General features: G+C 41.2%; 1 protein-coding gene and 1 long non-coding RNA gene across 6 annotated transcripts in view; one reads left to right on the top strand and one right to left on the bottom strand.

The window, feature by feature from the left end:
• The window catches only part of RNF34 (ring finger protein 34), a 64,738-nt gene extending 58,369 nt beyond the window's left edge, over window positions 1–6,369 (bottom strand). For 2 of the 4 annotated variants that reach the window (XM_073313310.1, XM_073313309.1), the window contains exon 1: window positions 2,639–2,731. In XM_073313310.1, coding sequence (XP_073169411.1) covers window positions 2,639–2,716 — 78 coding nt within the window. In that variant the 5' untranslated portion in view covers window positions 2,717–2,731. The other 2 variants (XR_012155117.1, XR_012155118.1) reach the window with 2 other exon arrangements.
• A 233-nt stretch (window positions 6,370–6,602) lies between these two features.
• LOC140898832 (uncharacterized) lies at window positions 6,603–17,048 on the top strand. Of its 2 annotated transcripts, none has more exons than XR_012155120.1 (4): window positions 6,603–10,368; window positions 15,313–15,437; window positions 15,810–15,996; window positions 16,821–17,048. It is a non-coding gene; the product is annotated as an uncharacterized lncRNA (long non-coding RNA). The 2 variants fall into 2 exon arrangements; XR_012155119.1 differs by lacking the exon at window positions 6,603–10,368 and adding an exon at window positions 13,988–14,457.
• Window positions 17,049–20,775: the final 3,727 nt, after the last annotated feature.

The raw sequence follows: 20,775 nt of genomic DNA, 5'->3' as shown, positions 1-20,775 counted from the left end.
GGAACCCACAAGGAAGACTAGCAGTTAATGGAAGGAAATCAGAGTGAAAGGACTGAAGGATTTATGCACCTTTAAGGAAAACACCAAGCAACGAATTTTAAATTGGTATGTTTAAAGCGGTTTTGTCTTTCAAGCCTTTACCACACTGGAAGACACTGAAAAGGGAGAAGATTCTCTTACAGCTAAAGAGAAAGAAAATGGAATACGCGTGTTTGTGATTTCAAGATTAAATGCTAGTGCAGGAGCCTTTATCAGTGAGGTATGCATGGAAGTGCACAGACATTTTATCTGGAGACTGACGGGTTTCTAACTCACAACTCACATTTTAGCCACCAGCTAGACTCATTCTAAAGTGAATTTATAAATTTATTCTAAAATGAACTGAAAACAACCTGATATTTGTGGTAATTTAATGCAGAATTAAATATATATAACCCAGGAATTTTGTACCCTTCAATATGATAGGAAATATTCCTCTAATTTTGAGATTCCAGTTTATAAGAGTCAATGGGAAGCTATAAGAAACCCTGTCACAAATTATAGATATTTTATCTAAATCTTTCCAAGAGAAAGTTTCAGGTAAACTTGAAATTCAATGAGAAATGGCCCTCATAGTGATTCTGTACATCTCCAGCCCACACAAACCGTGTGCCTTCAGTTTTCCTGTAAGAAGTTTTCAACATCTCTGGTTAAATGTGTCACTAAGGTGCTAAACATTGTCAGGGTTAGGACCTTGTGTTCCTTTACAGCTGTACTGCACTCAGCACATTATAGGCACTCCCAGAACCAAATATTCATAGACAAATCTAATGAGCCCGATCTTGCAAGCACACCATGTGCAGAATTTACACTAGACGTAATAGGAGAACTGTATATAGAGTGCTCCCAGGACACTACCATAATTTAAAGCTTCCCCCACACTCTTCTGAAAAGGAGTTAAAAATTTTCATCCTACTACAGAAATACCTGAGAATACTGGATTTTTCAACCCATCTTAAAATTCTTAGTCACAGTGTTTCCTTTAGCAATGAGATCCGTGAATCGAAGAACTCCATCTTTTTGCTCCTAAGCAGCTATCACATGTGTGTCTATTAAAACCTTATGTTCATCCCTGTGTGGATTAAGTCCGTCACTGTCAGTATATTTTCAAGAAGCTTATTTGAAGTGAAAAGGCTCAATTTAGAGGGGATTTACTGCCAAAGTGTTGGGCAGTAATGATTTAACTACCATATAAAAATCCCTTTAACTTACATTATGGAAAATGTTCCCACTGAGGTATGTAATCAGACATTCATGCTTGTTTACACATGTTAAGCCAGTCTTCAAAGATTTACCAATATACAGTCAGCACTTTAGAAACTGACAGTTAAGGAACTTAAGTTCTTATTAACCCAAACCTCAATTTTCCTCATTTAATACCAAAAAGAATGTAGATTAACCAATACTCGTTTTCCTGTGCAAATTTCAAGTGCTCTCTGACCATCCTAGTTTTACTAGACAGGAATGGAGTCATGCTGAGAAATTTATTTATTTATTTTTTTAAAGCAACCCACAAGACATACACTTTTTAATTTATGAGGACTAAAACACATGTTACAAGCACTTTTAATTATTTCTGTAATAGACATGTGAGATTCTGACAAAGATAACATTAAACAAATTGAAACTTAAAAACCACAACTGCCAGTCCAGCATTCATGAGTAATAGTTTATAGCTCGTAAGACAGTTAAGTACATTAAAGTAACTGCAATTCCACTAAAGGGCACTTGCATGGTTCAGTGGGGATAGTACTGAAGTAAGGATTAGCCAACTACCAGTATCAGAACCTGGGCATCCGGGAATATTGTAGGATATAAAGGATTAATTTTAAAAGAATCTTTGTAGATCTTGTAAAGTGCAGATTTATTAGCAGTCATCAGAAGCCCTTGAAAGAAGGTGGCTTAACTGGAAAAACAGACCTGAAAGGTAACTGATAAGATTGAAGGAAGAGGATGCCCCAATTATCAGAGATCGTTAATAATAAGAAAGAGTTGTTTCTGCATGTTGAACCAGCAGTGACTCCAAATGAGCTAAAAACCAGGTTTTGGCCAAAGTTAGCAATTGGCAATGACATCACTTGTTTGTTAAAGGATAAACTCTTGAGCTGATCACTGCTAATACTTGCCACACCAAGTTAGAACCAACCAACATTGGTCTAAGCACCCCTAGGTTTAGCTCTTTTGTAAGTATTTTGATCAAAGGATTATAAATGTTTTGTTACTATTTGAATGTAGTATATTGCTAATTATTTAGTGTTTTAGGCATGTTTAGATCAATTGTATAAATACCATTCAGCCTGAGGATCTAATGAAGGAATTTATAATGTCTAGTAGTATCTTATAATTCCAACATGTATGAAAGCCATGGTTCAAAACACTTATGTCAACATAATTAAAAAGGACACTTAAGTAGTTACAGCCAAATAATTAGGGGGATGGAAGGAAGTGTGTTGGATTTTTTTTTAAAATATATGAAATTATTGGAGGAGGAGGAGGGAGGGAGGAATAAAACATCCTCCTGTAGTGAATTTGAACACTGCAGTTTGTGTTAGCAAATAGCAACATGATAGTGAAACTATTCATTTAGTTCTGGTTGTACCTTCAGTGAAGCTGGCCTAGAGTAGGTTCTCCCCTCCTCCAACCCCAGCAGATAAGGCCAGAAGGGTCTTCTGATCATCCATTCTAGTCTGACCTCCTGCATAACACAGGCCACAGGATTTATTTCAATTATTTCCTGTTTGAACTAGATACAGCAGCTCCTAAACTTTACTGATTCTTAGAGAAATGAATGGATGGAACAATCAAGCTCAAATACTAACAGAGCATGAACAACAATTTGGGAACCCCTGAACTTAAAGCATCTCTTAGAAAAAACCTTCAGTCTTGATTAAGATTTCCAGTGATGGGGAACCCACCACAAGCCTTGGTAAGTTTTAATGTCCAAGTGGAGTTATATGCAAGGCCTAACCAAATAAGAGTAAAAAACAAAAAAAAATCAAATTTAATTTGACCAGTATTTAAAACTTGGGTTAAAAAAAGCAGATAGAATTTTCTCGACTGCTTACCTTTAATAAGGAACTACCAGCATGTTTCTGTAAATATGGTATAAAATTGATCAAAGTTTTGGTTTTTTAATCAATATTTAAGAATGAATTATGCATAAAAGATAAGGAAGAACAGAGAGGGCAGTTGGTTGATCATCTTTTTTGTTGGGTAGCAACAGCCTTAGGAAAAAGAAAAGGAGGACTTGTGGCACCTTAGAGACTAACCAGTTTATTTGAGCATAAGCTTTCGTGAGCTACAGCTCACTTCATCGGATGAATCCTATGAAGTGAGCTGTAGCTCACGAAAGCTTATGCTCAAATAAACTGGTTAGTCTCTAAGGTGCCACAAGTCCTCCTTTTCTTTTTGCAAATACAGACTAACACGGCTGCTACTCCGAAGCCCAAGGAAAGATAAGGATGGCAAGGATGAAGAGTCGCAACAATCAGGCTACCAGCTAGTTAAACATCTGTTTTTCTATGTTTATCTATCCAATAAGCTGTAGCAGCTCTCTACACACCATAATCAATACTGGGTATATATTTAGGAAAAATATATTTTGTTTCTCGTATGTACCAATCATGGATTACTTTAAAATAAGAACTGATAAAAAAAGTAGTGTTGATTAGATTTTATGTTGTATGCTTGTTTGGCCAGTTTTAATTGAAAATCCAAAATATATATTGCATGAGGTCTTTCTACAACCCATCTAATCAACAGCTGATTCTTTGTACAGAATCAATGCTGTGAAAAGGTAACTAAACCACACACACTGTAGAGAATGCCTGAAAGTTTTGGCCACCCTGTTTAAGAATAAAGAAAAGGAGTACTTGTGGCACCTTAGAGACTAACCAATTTATTTGAGCATGAGCTTTCGTGAGCTACAGTTCACTTCATCGGATGCATACCGTGGAAACTGTAGCAGACTTTATATACACACAGAGATCATGAAACAATACCTCCTCCCACCCCACTGTCCTGCTGGTAATAGCTTATCTAAAGTGATCATCAAGTTGGGCCATTTCCAGCACAAATCCAGGTTCTCACACCCTCCACCCCCCCCCCCCCACACACACACACAAACTCACTCTCCTGCTGGTAATAGCCCATCCAAAGTGGCAACTCTCTACACAATGTGCAGGATAATCAAGGTGGGCCATTTCCTGCACAAATCCAGGTTCTCTCACCCCCCTCCAAAAACCACACACACAAACTCACTCTCCTGCTGGTAATAGCTCATCCAAAGTGACCACTCTCCCTACAATGATGATGAGCTATTACCAGCAGGAGAGTGAGTTTGTGTGTATATGGGGGAGGGGGGGGGAGAAAACCTGGATTTGTGCTGGAAATGGCCCAACTTGATGATCACTTTAGATAAGCTATTACCAGCAGGACAGTGGGGTGGGAGGAGGTATTGTTTCATGATCTCTGTGTGTATATAAAGTCTGCTGCAGTTTCCACGGTATGCATCCGATGAAGTGAGCTGTAGCTCACAAAAGCTCATGCTCAAATAAATTGGTTAGTCTCTAAGGTGCCACAAGTACTCCTTTTCTTTTTGCGAATACAGACTAACACGGCTGTTACTCTGAAACCTGTTTAAGAATGAGACCATGCCAAAAGTAAGAAAGATGTATACAAAAATAACTTATTAACTTTGCTAGATAGCATCTCCTTATCCTCCTTTCAACAAGAGCCCTTAACTATCTCCTCCATGCCCAATACTTTCCTTTACAGGACTTGCGATCCCCTTATATTATTATTATGTATATAGGAGGCCTAAAGACAGCTTTCAGCTTGTTTTTTCTATAAGTTCCATCCTAATTAGAAGTTTATAAAATATGACATCATAAGAGTCAAGAAGTGACAGTGAAGCAGGGTGAGAAGAAGGGATTATTAGTTCTGGTTTAAAACTTTTGTTTTTGTTATCAATATAACTTAAATAGCTAACTTTGCGAACAACAGAAGCCTTTGTTAAGGATTCAGCACCTTTGTGCACTCAAGGCATTAAAATTTCACAAAACAGATTCTCAGGACTTCCAGAAATATTTAGTCTGGTCATCCCCATCTGGAGGACCGCTGGGATTTCGAAATTATATATTATACACACACACATTTATTTGGGGGGAGGGAAAGTTTGAAAGACTGTTTCAAGGCTTCTTTATCTATTAGACACATACCAAAAAGGACAAGCCTAACTTTTTTCATCCCCCCCACCAAATCCTCTACAGTTCAAATTTAATGAACTGCAGATTCTATGCTATGCCCTAATGCACACCACCACCTCTACCTCACACAAATACATGTGAATGCTCTGACCCATAAAGACGTTCTACTAAATCTTGCAGCGTATGCCAGATCATGACACCAGGATCTGGTGCAACCCAAGATCTGTGAACATTCACCAAATTCAGGAGGCAAGCAGCTAGTACTAAAGAGCCCTACAGCAAGACAAAGTCTCAAGTTCATCATCAAAAGCAGGTCCATTTACAATCTCTGAGCCCTTCACAGCTAGTGGATGGTATCTGGCAGAGCCGCTTACCTCTCCTCCAGGCCCTGTACAGCAGTGAAGAGGTCAGATCAAGCTAGCCCTTCAGGGTATGTCAATGCTGCACTGCAAACTCGTGTCCGCTCTTATGGGCTGTTTCCAAGCACATGCTTGAGCAGCCACGCTGCGCTGCCAACAATTGCTGGAACTGGGTCTCCCAGCCGCACTAACGCGTCCACACAGCGCGACACCCCCCACCCTGGGCGGGCGGCTTCAGCGGCAGCCAAACTGCAAAACGGCCGGGCTCCGGCCCGAGTCACACCACGACCCGGGCCCTGACCCAGCTCCCTGGCAAGATCCCAGCGGCCGGACCCCGAGGGTCCGCACCGCTGAGGCGGGGCGGGCCGGGAAGGAGGCTGGGGCTCAGCCCGAGCGGGAGCCGGGCGCCGGACCCGGGGCAGAGCCTCCCCACTACCAGCCCCCCGGGCGGGGGGAGGGGCCTCTGGGCTTCGCTCACGGGCTGCCCAGTCACGGGGGCTCGGGCCCAAGGCGCGCGGGGGAGGGCAGGACCGCGGGCCGGGCACCGGCACAAAAGCCCGCCACTCCCGGCCGGGGGGACACAACCCTGGCGGCTCCCCGCAGCGCTTCCTCGGGCCCGGGGACTAACCCCGCCGGCGACCCCCGCCCCTCACCTTCATGGCCGCTCCCGCCTCTCCGCCTCTCCGGGGTGCGGCGAGCCCAGCACCTTAACACCCCCACAGGGCCCCGCCCTGCGCGGCCTCCAGAGGGGCCGCCTCACGGAGGGCGGGACATGCCTCCTCCTCCCACCCCCATTGGTCGCCCCTCAGCCAATGAGAGCGAGAATGTCCAGCGGACTCACCAATCCGAGGAGAGGGAGGATCCATTCCACGGGGAGGGGGACGAGTCCATTCAATGGGGGGTTGTGAGAGTGGATGTTAGCAGCAGTCCGTCCCCTCAGGGAGAAGCTGGGCCGGGTGGGGCGGGGCAGAGAGGGGCTCGGCCGAGAGGGGCTCGGCCCAGGGCGATCCCTGCTGAGGGGCCAAGCCTCGGGGGCACCCCCATCACTGCAGCACCTGACGGGACAGTGCAACGGCGCTGCACCTGCATGAGTGGGGGAGATCGCCGCACCGCCCGGCTCCGGACCGGACCCGAACCGACGTCCCACCGTGGGCCCCTCTCTGGACTGGACCGGACCGGACCCGACCTCCCACCGCCCCGGACAGCCCACGTGGGCCCCTCTCTGGACTGGACCGGGCCAGAACCGACCTCCCACCGCCCCAGACACCCAACGTGGGCCCGTCTCTGGACTGGACCGGGCCAGAACCGACCTCCGAGCACGGGCTCGTCTCCGTACCGAACCAGAACTGACCTCCCAGCGCCACAGACACCCTGCATGGGCCCGTCCGTCTCTGGAACGCACCTGAACCGACCTCCCACCACCCCGGGCACCCCATGTAGGCCCATTGCTATAAGGGACCGAAACAGACCTCCAACGCCCCGGACAACCTGTATGGGCCCATCTCTATAATGGACTGCAACAGACTTCCCAGAGCCCTGGGAATGCCTCTAAAACAGATCGAAACTGACCTCTCAACACCCCAGACACCCCCCCTCGGCCCATCTCCATTACAAACAGGAATCAACCTCCCAGTCCCCGACATGGTCTCATCTCTATTATGGACTGAAACCAACCTTCCCTGCCGCCCTAGACATCATGCCTGGCCCCATCTCTATAATGAGCCAGAGCCTACCTCCCAATGCCCCGGATGAAAAGCCTGGCCCCATCTTGATAACGGACCAGAATCAACCACGCCCGCCACCCCAGATGCCATGCCTGGCCCCATCTCTATAACGGACCTTGCAATGCCCCAGACACCACACTTAGACCTGTCTCTATAAAAAAAGACTGGAACCAACCTCCCAACACCCTTGACGCCACACCTGCCCCATCTCTATAACAGATTGGAACCCACTTCCCCCACTCCCAATGGCGTAGACTTCAGGCCTGGATCCATCTCTGTAATGGACCAGAACCGACCTCACCCACTTCCAATGCCCCAGAAGTCATGTCTGGCACTATCTCAGTAATAGACCAGAACCAACCTTATCCCTGCTCCAAGTGCCAAGCCTGGCTCCATCTCCACAATGGACCTTAACCAGCCTTCTCTTGATCCCAATATCTGGAATATTATGCCTGTCCTCATCTGTATAAAGGACATGAACCAACCTGGCCCATTTCTAATCTTGACATATGATTTCCCCCCCTCCCCGCCAGGATAAACTATAAAGAGTTATAGGTCTGTGAGCAGCCTCCTGAGAAGTGAGATCCCTGCTTCATCCTGATGACAACCACCTCCATGAAAACACCAGATCACAGCATGCCACGCACCACTTTTAACAAACGACCGATAGAGGCAATGGATCACAGCATATCATGCTCCATCTTGACCTAATCTGCCTTTCATCATCTATCTACCTATAGTATTTCTAAGGTGCCCCTTGACACGTAAGCTTGACTCTACTATAGCAAGGAAAATTCTATACAACCCCCTCATCCCATGTTAATGGAACATATTGGTTAAGAATTTATATGCTCAGAAATCTGGAAATCCACAACAAATGTTTTCACAGCAAATGCACATAAAGCATAAAGTTAACAGCTGATACAGCAATACAGAATATTACATAAACTGAAGGGGACAGAGTATAATTGCTGTGCAACTATAATTTATTCTTCTGACCTTTGAACAACAAATTCTCCACTAACACATTGTTTTATTTGCAGCGAATGCATAAAATAATGCAGTGTTCTCTGAATTTTTGGCTCTGTTGAGCCAATCAATTGTTTTTTTATTTTGGAACAGATGTGCAGCAAAATGCAAAGTGATTAAAGAGAGAGTAAAAAAAAAACCCAGATTAAAAAGCAAGAACAGGAAAGTGAAAACAAGAGAATATCAACATCTGGAGTCAGTAAGAGAGGCAGGAAAAACCATCCTCAGTATCCCAGCTATGCTGTAACAAAGTGTAACTCAAGATGAAAAAGTCAACATAGAGGAAATAGAGGGCCATAAGAAAAAAAGTTAATAAAAGGCATGCACTCAAATTTTCTCTCATAAATGCAGGAATGCAAACAGCTCTCTGAAGCCAACTTGGAGGTAATCAAGCATCCCTAGTTATTTAAATTCTCATAGTACAATCAATCTAGTGTTTAAACACGTTTTGGCAAGTCAAGAATGCTTCCATAAAAGGATATTGATGAAAGAATGGTGGGGAATTACCTGTTCAGACAAGCTCAGAGGTCTTGTCTGTCACAAAGAGAAAGTGAAAGCACATCAGCAGCAAGGCATCATCTGAGGAGGAACATTTATAATCTTCTGGAGAATTAAGGTGCCCCCTGTGATGAAGTAGGATTTTTTAATATGTTTATGAATCCTACATATTCCTTGTTACTGTGCTTTGTATGGCTACTTAGTAGGGGGGAAAGGGTTGTGTGTCCTCTTGGGGCAGAACAGGAGACAGTGGAAGCCCCAAGGACTGAACAATCAACACTTAACATCTGGAATTTCCAGCAGGTGGTATGTGAACTCAGAGTGGTTCACCTTGAACTGACACAGGAGACAGAGCCTGAAATGGAGTTCATAGCAGCTTGGCTGGCTGATGGCACTGGCTTGGCTAAATGGCCTATGTTGTAACCTTCATTCCGTATGCTAACCTAACCTAACCGGGATGCCGTGTTCCAGTTGACTAATCTCCCTATGTTTTGAAAAGGTTGCTGGGTGTCACTGCATATACTTGCTGAGGTGCTTGAGTCCCTGAAGAGTATACAAATCTGACCAGCAGTCTATCTCAGTTGGACTTGCTGGGCAGAGCTCATGGTGTGAAGCAGGAGTGCTCAAGCCCAGAGGCTCATCTGAGAGACAGTGAGGCTGTATGTCCTACTTTGAAGGCAGAGTGCAGGCAAGGCCTTTCAGAATTTCCCCACATGGCTCTGACAAGCACCTCAGTTCTGATTTACAACCACCACTCACCGACAGTTCTAGTCCAGAGATAATGTTAAAGTAGTTTTGTTACCAAAACAGAATTAGAAATCAAAACTCTAAGGGCAAAAGGCCAAGGCATTCGCTGTTCCACCAAGCTTTCTGGTCATAATCTTTAAGTAGCAGAAACGAAGGTTTACTATTTGGCATCCAGTTTCAACTAACTCCTAGATTCCCTCTGTTAATTAATCTTTCCTGCCTTGTGCTTTGAATACATAAAATCATCTGTTGAAACTGGATACATGGAGCCCAGTCTTTCAGTTTTTAACAGCAATTTTGCCCTGAACCAAAAAGTGAGTTCTCAAGAGTTTTAAAGGAGAGCATGGCACACAAGGTAAGGAAGGAAATTCCAGCCATAAAGGGATAACCAAGAGTGACAGGAAGTGAAATTTTGGCCAAGAATACCCAGGCAAACCCCTACTCTGCTATAAAGTGTTATGGGATCTTTAACATTTGTACAGAGCAGACAGGACCTTGAACATTCAGATCTCACTCAGGAATTAACCCAAAATCACAATGTGAAACTCCCATCAGAATTACAGTCTCACCTGCTTTGACATCAAGACCACAGGTCTCATACCATATTGATGCAAAACCAGAAACCGATGAACATTTTCACTCCAAACTGGGCCCAGGCTCACTGGAAAGGTTCATGCTCCTCACCAAACTTTCAGTGAACATATCCAGGGCTTTTTATATGTTGTAAATAAAACAATCAAGTTTTGCATCATGTCAAATTTTGCTGTAAGTATCTTGCACAGCTAGTTAACACACTCCAAAAGCAGAATTTTGTTTAAAAAGCCTAATGGGTGTAATGCAGGAACAAATAATCGCATGTGCATTGCTGTTTGATGGTGCTTTTCCATACACCCTTTATTCTGAGATGTTTAATTTATTCTTCTGGTGTGCTGAATTCTTGTCAGGAGTGACTATTTGTTTTTGCTGTGAATTAATTTTTTTGCTCTCTGTTGTCCTCTCCCCATCTGCCTGTCTGAAAGGTTATTTGAAACTCTTTTTATTGACTCCAGTTATTCATGATATCTGTTTAATCTGTGCTGCTCCAGGAACCATAGGGTGCACACAGTAGGTTATAGCATCAGAGTGAGCAAAGAGGCTGTGTGAGGTCAGCAGCTTCAGAGATCAGTGATAGCGTCTGGAAAGAAAGAAAGAACTCTAATTTAATTTTCCTAGTTGTGACTTTTACTTTACTAACCATGACTACCTTTGATGCGTGCACAATAGGACTAATCCTTGAAGATCTATGGTGCAGGAATTTCTGAGAATCAGAAAAGTGGTAACTGTTCCCTGAAAAACAGTCCACGCCCAAGAGAAAGGAATTAGGAGCTCCTTGTTCAATGGCTTTGGAATACCTTTTAATTGTTATGCAACATTTTAAAAGCCTATTAAAAAGTTTTGCCCCTCTCTACACACACAGACCAAATCAGCATGGACAGTATATGGATGTGGTGTGAAAAATTACTTTTCAGTATAGGACACTTATCTGGGACACATCGAATGCTTATGTACTTTAGCCCTGGGAGCTAGGTATATATATTATTTCAGTGGGTAAACTGAGGCAGATAAATTAACTGACCCACCTATGGCTAAGTAGCATGCCAGTGACAGAGCCAGGAGTAAAACGCAGCAGTCTTTTCTCCTATTTTTTTCCATCTGACAACTAACAATCTCTTTCTCACTTAAGAAATTGCTTAAGCCCATTTTAATTAATATTGGTGTCATTTTTTGTCCTTCCACCAAACTCAGGCAAAATATAATCAGAGAAAACTGATCCATAAAAGAGGAGGTTATTCATTAATATTTCAAATTAATAAATAGTATTATGCTAAAATGCTGAACCTAATTCTGATCTCAGCTACACCCCTGAAGTAATGGGAACTACTCTTGATTTACACTGGCCTACCTGAGATCAGAATCTGACCCACAGATTCTTCCTAGCAAACGCCAGAGCTCCTGGAATTCTGCCCTTAGCAATGGCGCTTTAGGTGTGGACTTAATGCAAAAATCTCCAAATGTTGAATGTTGTGTATTTGAGCCTAAAGTGACTCAGAAAACTCGAGGCCATTGTGACAACTATTTAATTGCCATTCTAACCCTAATGTGAAGTGATTTTGATGAACAGATTAGAATTGTAATACACCATTTGGTATTACTTCTCATGTAGTAAAATACCTAAATTGCATTTGTATAGATTATTTTTATGCAGGAGACTTGAGCTCCACCTGGGAGCCATTATACAGTTGAAAAGTGATGTATGTCAAGGTTCTATTAATAAGAGACTTGCCCTCACTGGGCCCTCTGGCTTTGCCAAAGCAGCATTAAAAGATTTAAATGTTTTACTTACCTCTGCCAGGATACCGGAAGTAACAATGACGTGTGACAACCTCTTAATCCTCAGAGGTTTTGCACAATTCCAGACAGCAATCCTGAGAACAGATTACTGATGGGAATCACTTAATTTTTGGTTTCCTTTTTACAAATTTACTGAACCTTAAATGACACATCTGAAGAAGTGGGCTTTTTACCCACAAAAGCTTATGCCCAAATAAATCTGTTAGTTTGTATCCACAAAAACAATGATGAGTCTGGTGGCACCTTAAAGACTAACACGGCTACCCCGCTGATACTTGAACCTTGAATTGAAATTCTTGTGGGTCTTTAGCTGGGAATTGCAGTTCAGCTACTACTTCCCATGCACATGACCTCGCTTTTGGGATATGTTTACACTGCAAGGTAAGCCCAGGGTTAGTAGAACTTGAGTTACCAGATCCTGGGTTTGTTAACCGAGGGCGTGAGCATCTAGGCTCATTTATAACCCCAGGTTAGGAATTGTTGAACCCTGGGTCCCAACCTGGGGCTCTTCATTATGCAAGCCCAAATCCAACCATCCATATCTCAGACTTCCTAGTGCACTCCCAAGATCTGGCTGCTTTAACCCTTTGTTCCTGGTGCAGTGTGGGAACACTTGACTGTTCACCAAACTTGACTGTCCAGAGGACAAAGAAAGTCAGTCCGTGGGATTCTTTTGGTGGGGCTGCATCTACACTGCAAAGCAATAGGGCTTGAACCCTGGGTCCTGGCTTGACTCAGGTTTGGACCCTCCACCCTCATGAGATCTTGAGACCCTGGGTCTGAGCCCTTGGTTAGCACAATTTATGTGAAGATGGAAGGCTTGAGCCTGAGTTCAAACCCTGGGCTTACATTGCAGTGTAGACATACCCTTGGTGTTCAGAACTTTATGCTTCAAACCAGGTATTCTTAAATTAACTTTTGAGCAGGTTTTTAAATCACTGATACATAATCCAGTGAATTAAAATTGGATTAGAAGTCAGAAATTCCTGAGTTGAAATGCCAACTATGACATGTGCTTGCTCTGTGACCTTGAGCAAGTTACTTAACCTCTCTGGCTCAGTCTTAATGGGTGTGGTTTTTAATTGTGTAATCTGAATTGAGTTGGCTTAACACTATTGAAAAGTCCTCTCTTAATGCTCACTAAGGCCTTCTCTAATCTAGTAAGGCCTGGGCTACACTTAAAAATTACATCCTCCTAGCTACATTGCTCAGGGCTGTGAAAAATTTCATACCCTGAGCACCAAAGTTAAGTCAGCCTAGCCGCTGCTGTAGACACAGGTAGCTCAACATAATTATTTTACCGCCTCCTGGAGAGGTAGATTAACTACATCAATGGAAAAACCCTTTCCGTCAATTTAGGAAGCATCGACACTGTGGTGCTCCAGGGGCACAGTTGCAGCATCACAGCGGTGCACTATAGTGTGGACGTGGCCTAGGGCCGATCTACACCCAGCTTTTGTATCAATTTAACTATTTTGATTAGAGGTGTGGTCTTTTTTACTAAAATAGTTAAATTGGTATAACCCCTACCATGGACACAGTTTTATCACTATGAAGGTTGTTTATATAGGTACAGCTTATGCCTCTTACGGCCACCTTTAACAAAATAACTCCACCTATACTAGTAGGACTGTAAAAAAAGGTACATTTTCTGTGCATATAAAAGCCCAAGAAGAGAAAGGTGGGAAAGCATGAAAAAGTAGGAGTAGGAGAAAGAGTATAGAAGTATACTGGGAGAAGTATAGGAAGCAAGAACAACAGTAGGAAGGAAGTGAGAGTAAAACAGCAAAGGGGACACAATTACGTGGAGCCTAGAAGGTGAAGCCAATCACCTTAGACATAAAATTCACCCATTGTTTTAAAAAGTCACTCCGTTCCTAAAATCATCTTAAATTATTAAAAATAACAAAAGAATTTTAAAACACTAATTCAACTTTTTACTATTTATGCTGATTGAGGACTTTTTTTTTTTTTTAAATACAGATAAGATAATGAAAACAGACCAGTTCTCATGCATTAGGCCAATATTATTGTGGTTGCATTCATAATATTACAGGAGAATGGATAAGTAACAGTAAAAAAAAACCCACCCTTCTCCTTGCAGACTGTGTTAGTAAATTTTGGTGCTCCTGGCTCCAATGACACATAAGCATTGCTTGTAGCTGAAAGCTCTTCTTGGTTAAGCTATTTTCATCACTTATTTAATCACTGCTATTCACTTGTGTAATACCATTGGCAAGATGCTTTCCTACTTAATTTCCTACTTAACACTTTTTCTGAAGAAAAATAAAATTAGTAAAACATGTAATTTATGTTCTCAAGGTAATTTGGGCTGGAAAATGAAGACCAGATTCACAACCTCATTGCAGTGTTTCTGTAATAAACTCAAGTGTCTGGAATAGAGTCTGGAAAAAAGATGAGAATTTACATTTTGAAATGGCTCCACTATTAAAAGAGGAAATGGTAAATGACTGAATACTCTGTATACATCTTACTCATGCATTCTATTTCTGACTTTATTTCCTGTCCCTTAATATTTACATCCGTAAACTATGTGCAAAATTGAAGAAGTTTCAATTTGGAAGAACCTGCAGCATTTCAAGGAAACCTTTGTCTTTTTCAGTTTGAGGGTGCTGTCAGTGGCTCAGGTATTTGCTTATTTATAAAAAGTGTCTATCCAAACTTAGACAAGGCTTATCCTGCTCAACCTACTCCCTCAAAACAAACTTGGGAAAATAGGTCTTGCAGAGTGCCCTGAAAGTCTGGTCAACACATCCATTAATGTTTGTGAAGTGCTCAGATTCTATGGTGATGGAGACGTAAGAAGAGAGAGCAAACTTTGGCTCTCTCTGACTGAGGAAGGGAGTTAGGCCCAGATCCTCAAAGGTATTTAGGCATCTAACTCCCATTGATGTTAGGATTTGAGGATCTGGACCTCAGTTCCACAGTCAAGGGCCTTTTATTGGGAATATTCCATCCCCAGCACTGAGATAAATATATACTAGGGTCTAAATTGATTTCAATTGCCGTGTAACAGATACTACCTAAATATCACATTAATGGACACATTAGATATAACTTAGGTCAGTTAGAGGGAGAGAAAGAAACACGAGAGAGGCATTCTCTTTGATACGTACGATATTCTGATCATCTAGAGAAGAGTGCATAATGCGTTAAGCTTTAGTACCCTAGTTATTCATTGTAGAACAGCACTGCTGCTTCAGGAGAGGTTGCCTGTCCTCGAATCCTGAAAAATCTATATGATGTCCAAGGTCTATTTGAAGGAATTATTTGTATGTTGCTCTCTTTGCATTATAGGATCTCAGCAGATGTACCAGGACGGCATACGTTATAGCTGAGAAAATTAAGAGGCAGCCCTTAAAAACTGGGACTAGATCTTGCTGATATTTGGAGCTCTGACTGTAACAAATAGTGAAACAAAGGTCCGTGCATGTTTGGTATGACGTACTTTTTGTGGAAGTAAAGATAATTAAAACTCTTAATTAACGTAACTCATGAATCAATCCCCCTTATAAACTGAAAAGCAAATGGATAATTATTCAAGTTAAGAGACCTTTGCCCATTTAATTATTTTATCAACTGTATATCAAATGCAGAATTGCTCTTCAGACCCAGATCTTATTTTTAACTTTTATGTTCTTAGTGGAGTTGCTCCCTCTAGAGAGCATTTCCACTGAGGGTTTCTATTTCCTGCTCTCCTGCACTGTAAGAGCTAACAAGATTACTGTATCATGCTCCCTAGCCTGGAAGATGCTATTTTTGTTCATTCAAAATCCTTTTAAAATTATATTAAGGTGCTCAGGATGCCAAGCATAGGAAACCAGATAAAAGAATGAAAACTATCAAGAAATACATTTTTTTCTACCAACGCTCAGCACTGAAGATACTCTCTGCAAAGATGACTTGAAAAGAAACAACTTCAAAGAACAGAGACTTTGTGATAGCTCTTCAGCTTCAAAAGTTAAAGATTTGAGGGAAAATGTGAGTATGTTAAGTAAAGGACATTCATATGAAACAGCTCAGACCTGTATTTCTTTTAACCATAGATAAATAACAATACCACACAACGATATGGCATTTTACAACATTCATTAAAACTCCCACCATCCTTGTGAGGTTTAAGGGCCCAAGACTGCTCCCATTGAAGCTGCTGTGTTTTGCCAATTATTTCAATGGGAACAGGGTTGTGCCCTGATTTATTCCTATTTGTAAAACACATCCATTTTCCAGAGGGGAAATTCAGCACCAGTGTAAATGGATGTGACTGCACCTCCATTGAAGTCCATGAAAGAACTAAATTTGGCCCACAGGCCAAAAACCAAATTTTCAAAAGTGGCCAATGATTTTGCATGCCTCAGTTTTTGAATACCCAGTTTAAAATTCTTGTGATATCCAATTTAACTGAACAAGGAATTATTATTATTATTAGCAAAATGTAATTAATGAAATCAGAATTTCGCCAGGACGCTGGGGTTAACGTCCACTCTTGATAAAAGTACCATAATCTATAAATGACAAGAAAAGGTTGGCTTAAAACCTCTTCCAAGAGACCTGATAAAAAAAAATAGACACACTGGTGTTACTTCAATGTCCAAAGGTTAATTAAATTTGTACAGTGCACATCTTTCTGAAAATTATTAGATGTATGTGGAACAGACAAAATAACGAGGATCTAGGACACATAGTTGGATAACAAGAATCATTTAGCATTAATGATAGTTCATAGGGTCTTGGTGATTGCTTTATAAATCCTAATGACTCCTAAGTAATCATAATACAGTATTTCCTTTTATTTCATTTAACAGTTCATGCTGGCAAAGATGACCGCAAGACCTACATTTTCGCTGCCTTTTACTTCTTTTAAGGTATGCGCCAGGAACCTTAGAAATGTCTTATTAACTGAAACTTAATTATATACCAGCTGACTAAATTCTTACAGTTTATTCTAGTAAACAAAAGGTGATTCCTTTAATGAGCATATAAATAATTCTTAGGCATTTCCCAGGGTGTCCTAAAACTTTTTCCTATTTAAAGCTAGCAGTTTCATCTTTGATAAATTTTTAGATTCTGCTAATATTTAATACTGGCAGTTGGACGCTAAGATCTGCAAGTACAATCCTCATCCACAATTGTACTTAATGTCCCTCCATTTGATTTTTGTAGAACACAGAGTGGAAATTAATGCCTATCTGGTTTATCATTAGAGTTGATTTTCTGACTCCATATACGGGTGGAAGTTTGGAACTTACCATTTTTTCCCCAAAATTCTCTTATTTCGGTTGATGACACTACCTCTGTTCCATTGATTCTCCGATTTCCTGAGCCAATGCCAGCAAAAGCAGCATATCCAAACAATCACTGAGAGAAAGGGGCAACTTCAGAAAGGGCTGACTCAGCAGACTAAGACACCAGCTGGTTGGTAATAGTAAACACAAAAGAAAAAAAAAAGAACAATCATTTAAAATCTTTTAAGGATGGGATAATAGGAAAGGAAGGAGAAGAGAAAATGAGGAAATCTGCCCTAGATCTACATTTAACTAATAGTGAATTTTGAGAGCTCTCCACAAAACATGCTGAAATGTCATCAATATAATTGGGAGATTTGATTTGGATAAGCATCCAATGCAAACTTCGCAGCCTATGCAAACTTTGACCAGATCTATGTAGTTTCCTTTTTCCCCCATCTTGGTTTGTGCAACCCATCTCCTAGTTACTTCCTGACCCCATTCTCTAATCCCTGACCCATGTCTGGAACACCCCCTCACTGTTCCCATACTTTCTAGCCAAGGCAATGTATTCTATTTTCAACCAATCCTTTCAAAGTTTTAGCTTTTATATCCACAGTTCAACTGACCATTATATTTAGATAAACCTCTAACTTCATCAGTGTTAGTCAACTCTTGTTAATTTTTCTAATGATGACCAACTATGAAACACTAAATTGCCTTATAAAAATAGTTTGAGTATTCTACGATAATTCTAAAAAACTCTACAGGCTTAATTCAGGAATAACTCAACTGGAGTTAACAGAGACATACTAATGCAAAACCAATATAGTTCAGAAATCTTACAGTAGAGATGCTGCAGCATTTTAGGCAATTAATGTATACATTTAAAATAAGGGCTATGATCAGTTTTCCTTATGCGCCCTCCTTATACCTGTGCAATTTCTTAACCATTTATTTTTCAGTTTATGGCCCATATTCTTACCATAGTTACACTGCCATAAATCTAAAGATAGTCCATTGTAGCCAATGGAGATACTTTTATATTAGTTTGCATCAGTGTAAATCCAAAATCTGACCCACTATAAGCACCCATCAGTAAAATCTGAGCTCCATACAAAATATGAGACAATTTGCTGAACACGAGACAAACTAAATAAAATACTGACAGGTTTCAGAGTAACAGCCGTGTTAGTCTGTATTCGCAAAAAGAAAAGGAGTACTTGTGGCACCTTAGAGACTAACCAATTTATTAGAGCATAAGCTTTCGTGAGCTACAGCTCACTTCATCAGATGCATATCGTAGTTTCCACGATATGCATCTGATGAAGTGAGCTGTAGCTCACGAAAGCTTATGCTCTAATAAATTGGTTAGTCTCTAAGGTGCCACAAGTACTCCTTTTCTTTTTTTAAATAAAATACTGGTTCTGCTCTCTTTTACAATTGTGTAAATCAGGAGTAACTCCATTTACATCAACAGAATTACACTGATGTAAAATTGGTGTTAGATTAGAATCCAGTCAACAGTGCTGAAGTGAATTCATGCTAAAAAGAAACATTAAATATATATTATACCATCACTGAGGAAATATGCCACTCACTTGAATCTCATATCCCTCTTTGACTTGAGAAGTACCTTCCCCAAAGTACAATAGCTCTTCCAAAGCTGAATGGCCAGAACGCATAAAAGAATCTATAAAACCTTCTTTATATCCTTTCAAATGTTCATGCAGGGTATTTTAGGTGTCACAAATGATACGTCAAATCTGCTAGAACATCTGCTAAATTAAGTGCACTGGTCATATTATTATGAGAACATAAAATAAGACAGGAGATTACAGACTTTCTCCAATCTAATTGCTTATTTGGTACAAGGCCATTTATAGTTGCTACATTATTTCTAAAAAGTGATTTGTTGAGATGATCAGCTCTTTAATGCTGAAAAGCCCGACACTTTCTTACATGGAATTTTACCCACATCAGTTCATCCAAGACAGGAGTTCCCAAAGTCATTGCACTGCGACCCCTTCTGACAACAAAAATTACTACATGACCCCAGGAGGGGGGACCAAAGCCTGAGCCCACCTGAGCCCCACCACCCCAGGTGAGGGGACCAAAACCAAAGCCCACCACGAGGGGCCCCAAAGACGAAGCCCAAGGACTTCAGCCCCAGGCCGGGGGCCTGTAACCTGAGCCCCACCACGTAGGGCTGAAGCCCTCAGGCTTCTACTTCAGCCCTGGGCGGTAGGGCTCAGGCTTCTGCTTCGGCCCCAGCAAGTCTAACACCAGCTCTGGCAACCCTATTAAAACAGGGTCGCGACCCAGTTTGAGAACCGCTGACCTAAGGAACTGTTAAATTTTGTTTTCAGTCTTCTCATACAGTTGATAATTGTTTTCTCCTGTAACTAATGTTCAAATGTGAAGACCTTCAAAATATTTGTTATCAGTCCAAATCCTGTGACTGATGTTTCAATATATAAATACCACTTTATGTGCTTAAGTGCCAATCTGATGGCCAAATGCAGAACCTATGCATTCTGTTAACATGCTGATCTTTAAAAATTAGGCTACAAAGATGCCTAACATCAAGTACACAAATCCCATTAAATTCCAATGGGAGCTGGGTTCCTAACTCTCTTTAGGTTCCTCTGACAATTCCAATCCTGCTGTTTAACAGTCTCTGTCCAGTCCATCCAAAAACATTCATGCATTAGATCAAACATCCGTTGTAAATGCATAAACATTCATTACAGAATTTGAACATCCTTATAGCAAAAGCCATGATATGTTTTCAGTTTGTTTGGCTGTCAAAAATATCACAAGGCTCAGTTCTGACAAGACTATTTTCAGTGACAATTTACTGCTATATCCAGAGGCAGAGGATTCAAACTACCAGCTTTACCTCCAGGACTGGTAAAACAACTAGGGAAGAGGGTGCTAAGAGTAAGAACATTAAATTTAGCCCATAAACCCATTACTTAAGTCTTTTGGAAGGTTTAATCCCCAATTTTTCATCAATACACATTCCTGAAAGAAATGAAGCACAGTACAGATTTGTAAAGAGATCTGCCAATGGTGTCTTCTCTTTGGAAACATTACACACTGTATACAATCATATAGTAACTAGCACATTTTAAGAAATCTTTACAGACTCTATGCACGCATTCCAAATAAATATATATCATCACACCATTAGTTAACATACTAATTTCCTTGCAATGGAGGGGCTAGGTTCATTTCATGTGCCTTTGAAGACTGGAGTCCTAATTTGTGTCTGGAATATTCAGAAATGCTGGTCAGAACACAGATCAAGCTCTTCAAGCAGCTCAATTAACTCTCATTTTCTTTATCGATTGGGTACTGAGACTCCACTGATCCTCTCAAAGTCAATACACATCTAGTGCCAAGAAAGACTGCTTTCTTTGTTTATGCATAGTTAGTAATCCTAGTTCTCATTCTTTGATGAGTTATTCATGATAGCTTTAAAGCTATCAAAGCAATCATCTGTTTTCCCTAACATGTTACCTACAATGGC

This window comes from Lepidochelys kempii, chromosome 15 (genome assembly GCF_965140265.1).
Source record: "Lepidochelys kempii isolate rLepKem1 chromosome 15, rLepKem1.hap2, whole genome shotgun sequence".
NCBI classification, from domain to species: domain Eukaryota; kingdom Metazoa; phylum Chordata; order Testudines; family Cheloniidae; genus Lepidochelys; species Lepidochelys kempii.
Note: the sequence above shows the minus strand (reverse complement) of the source record. Positions and strands in the feature narration are given on the sequence as shown.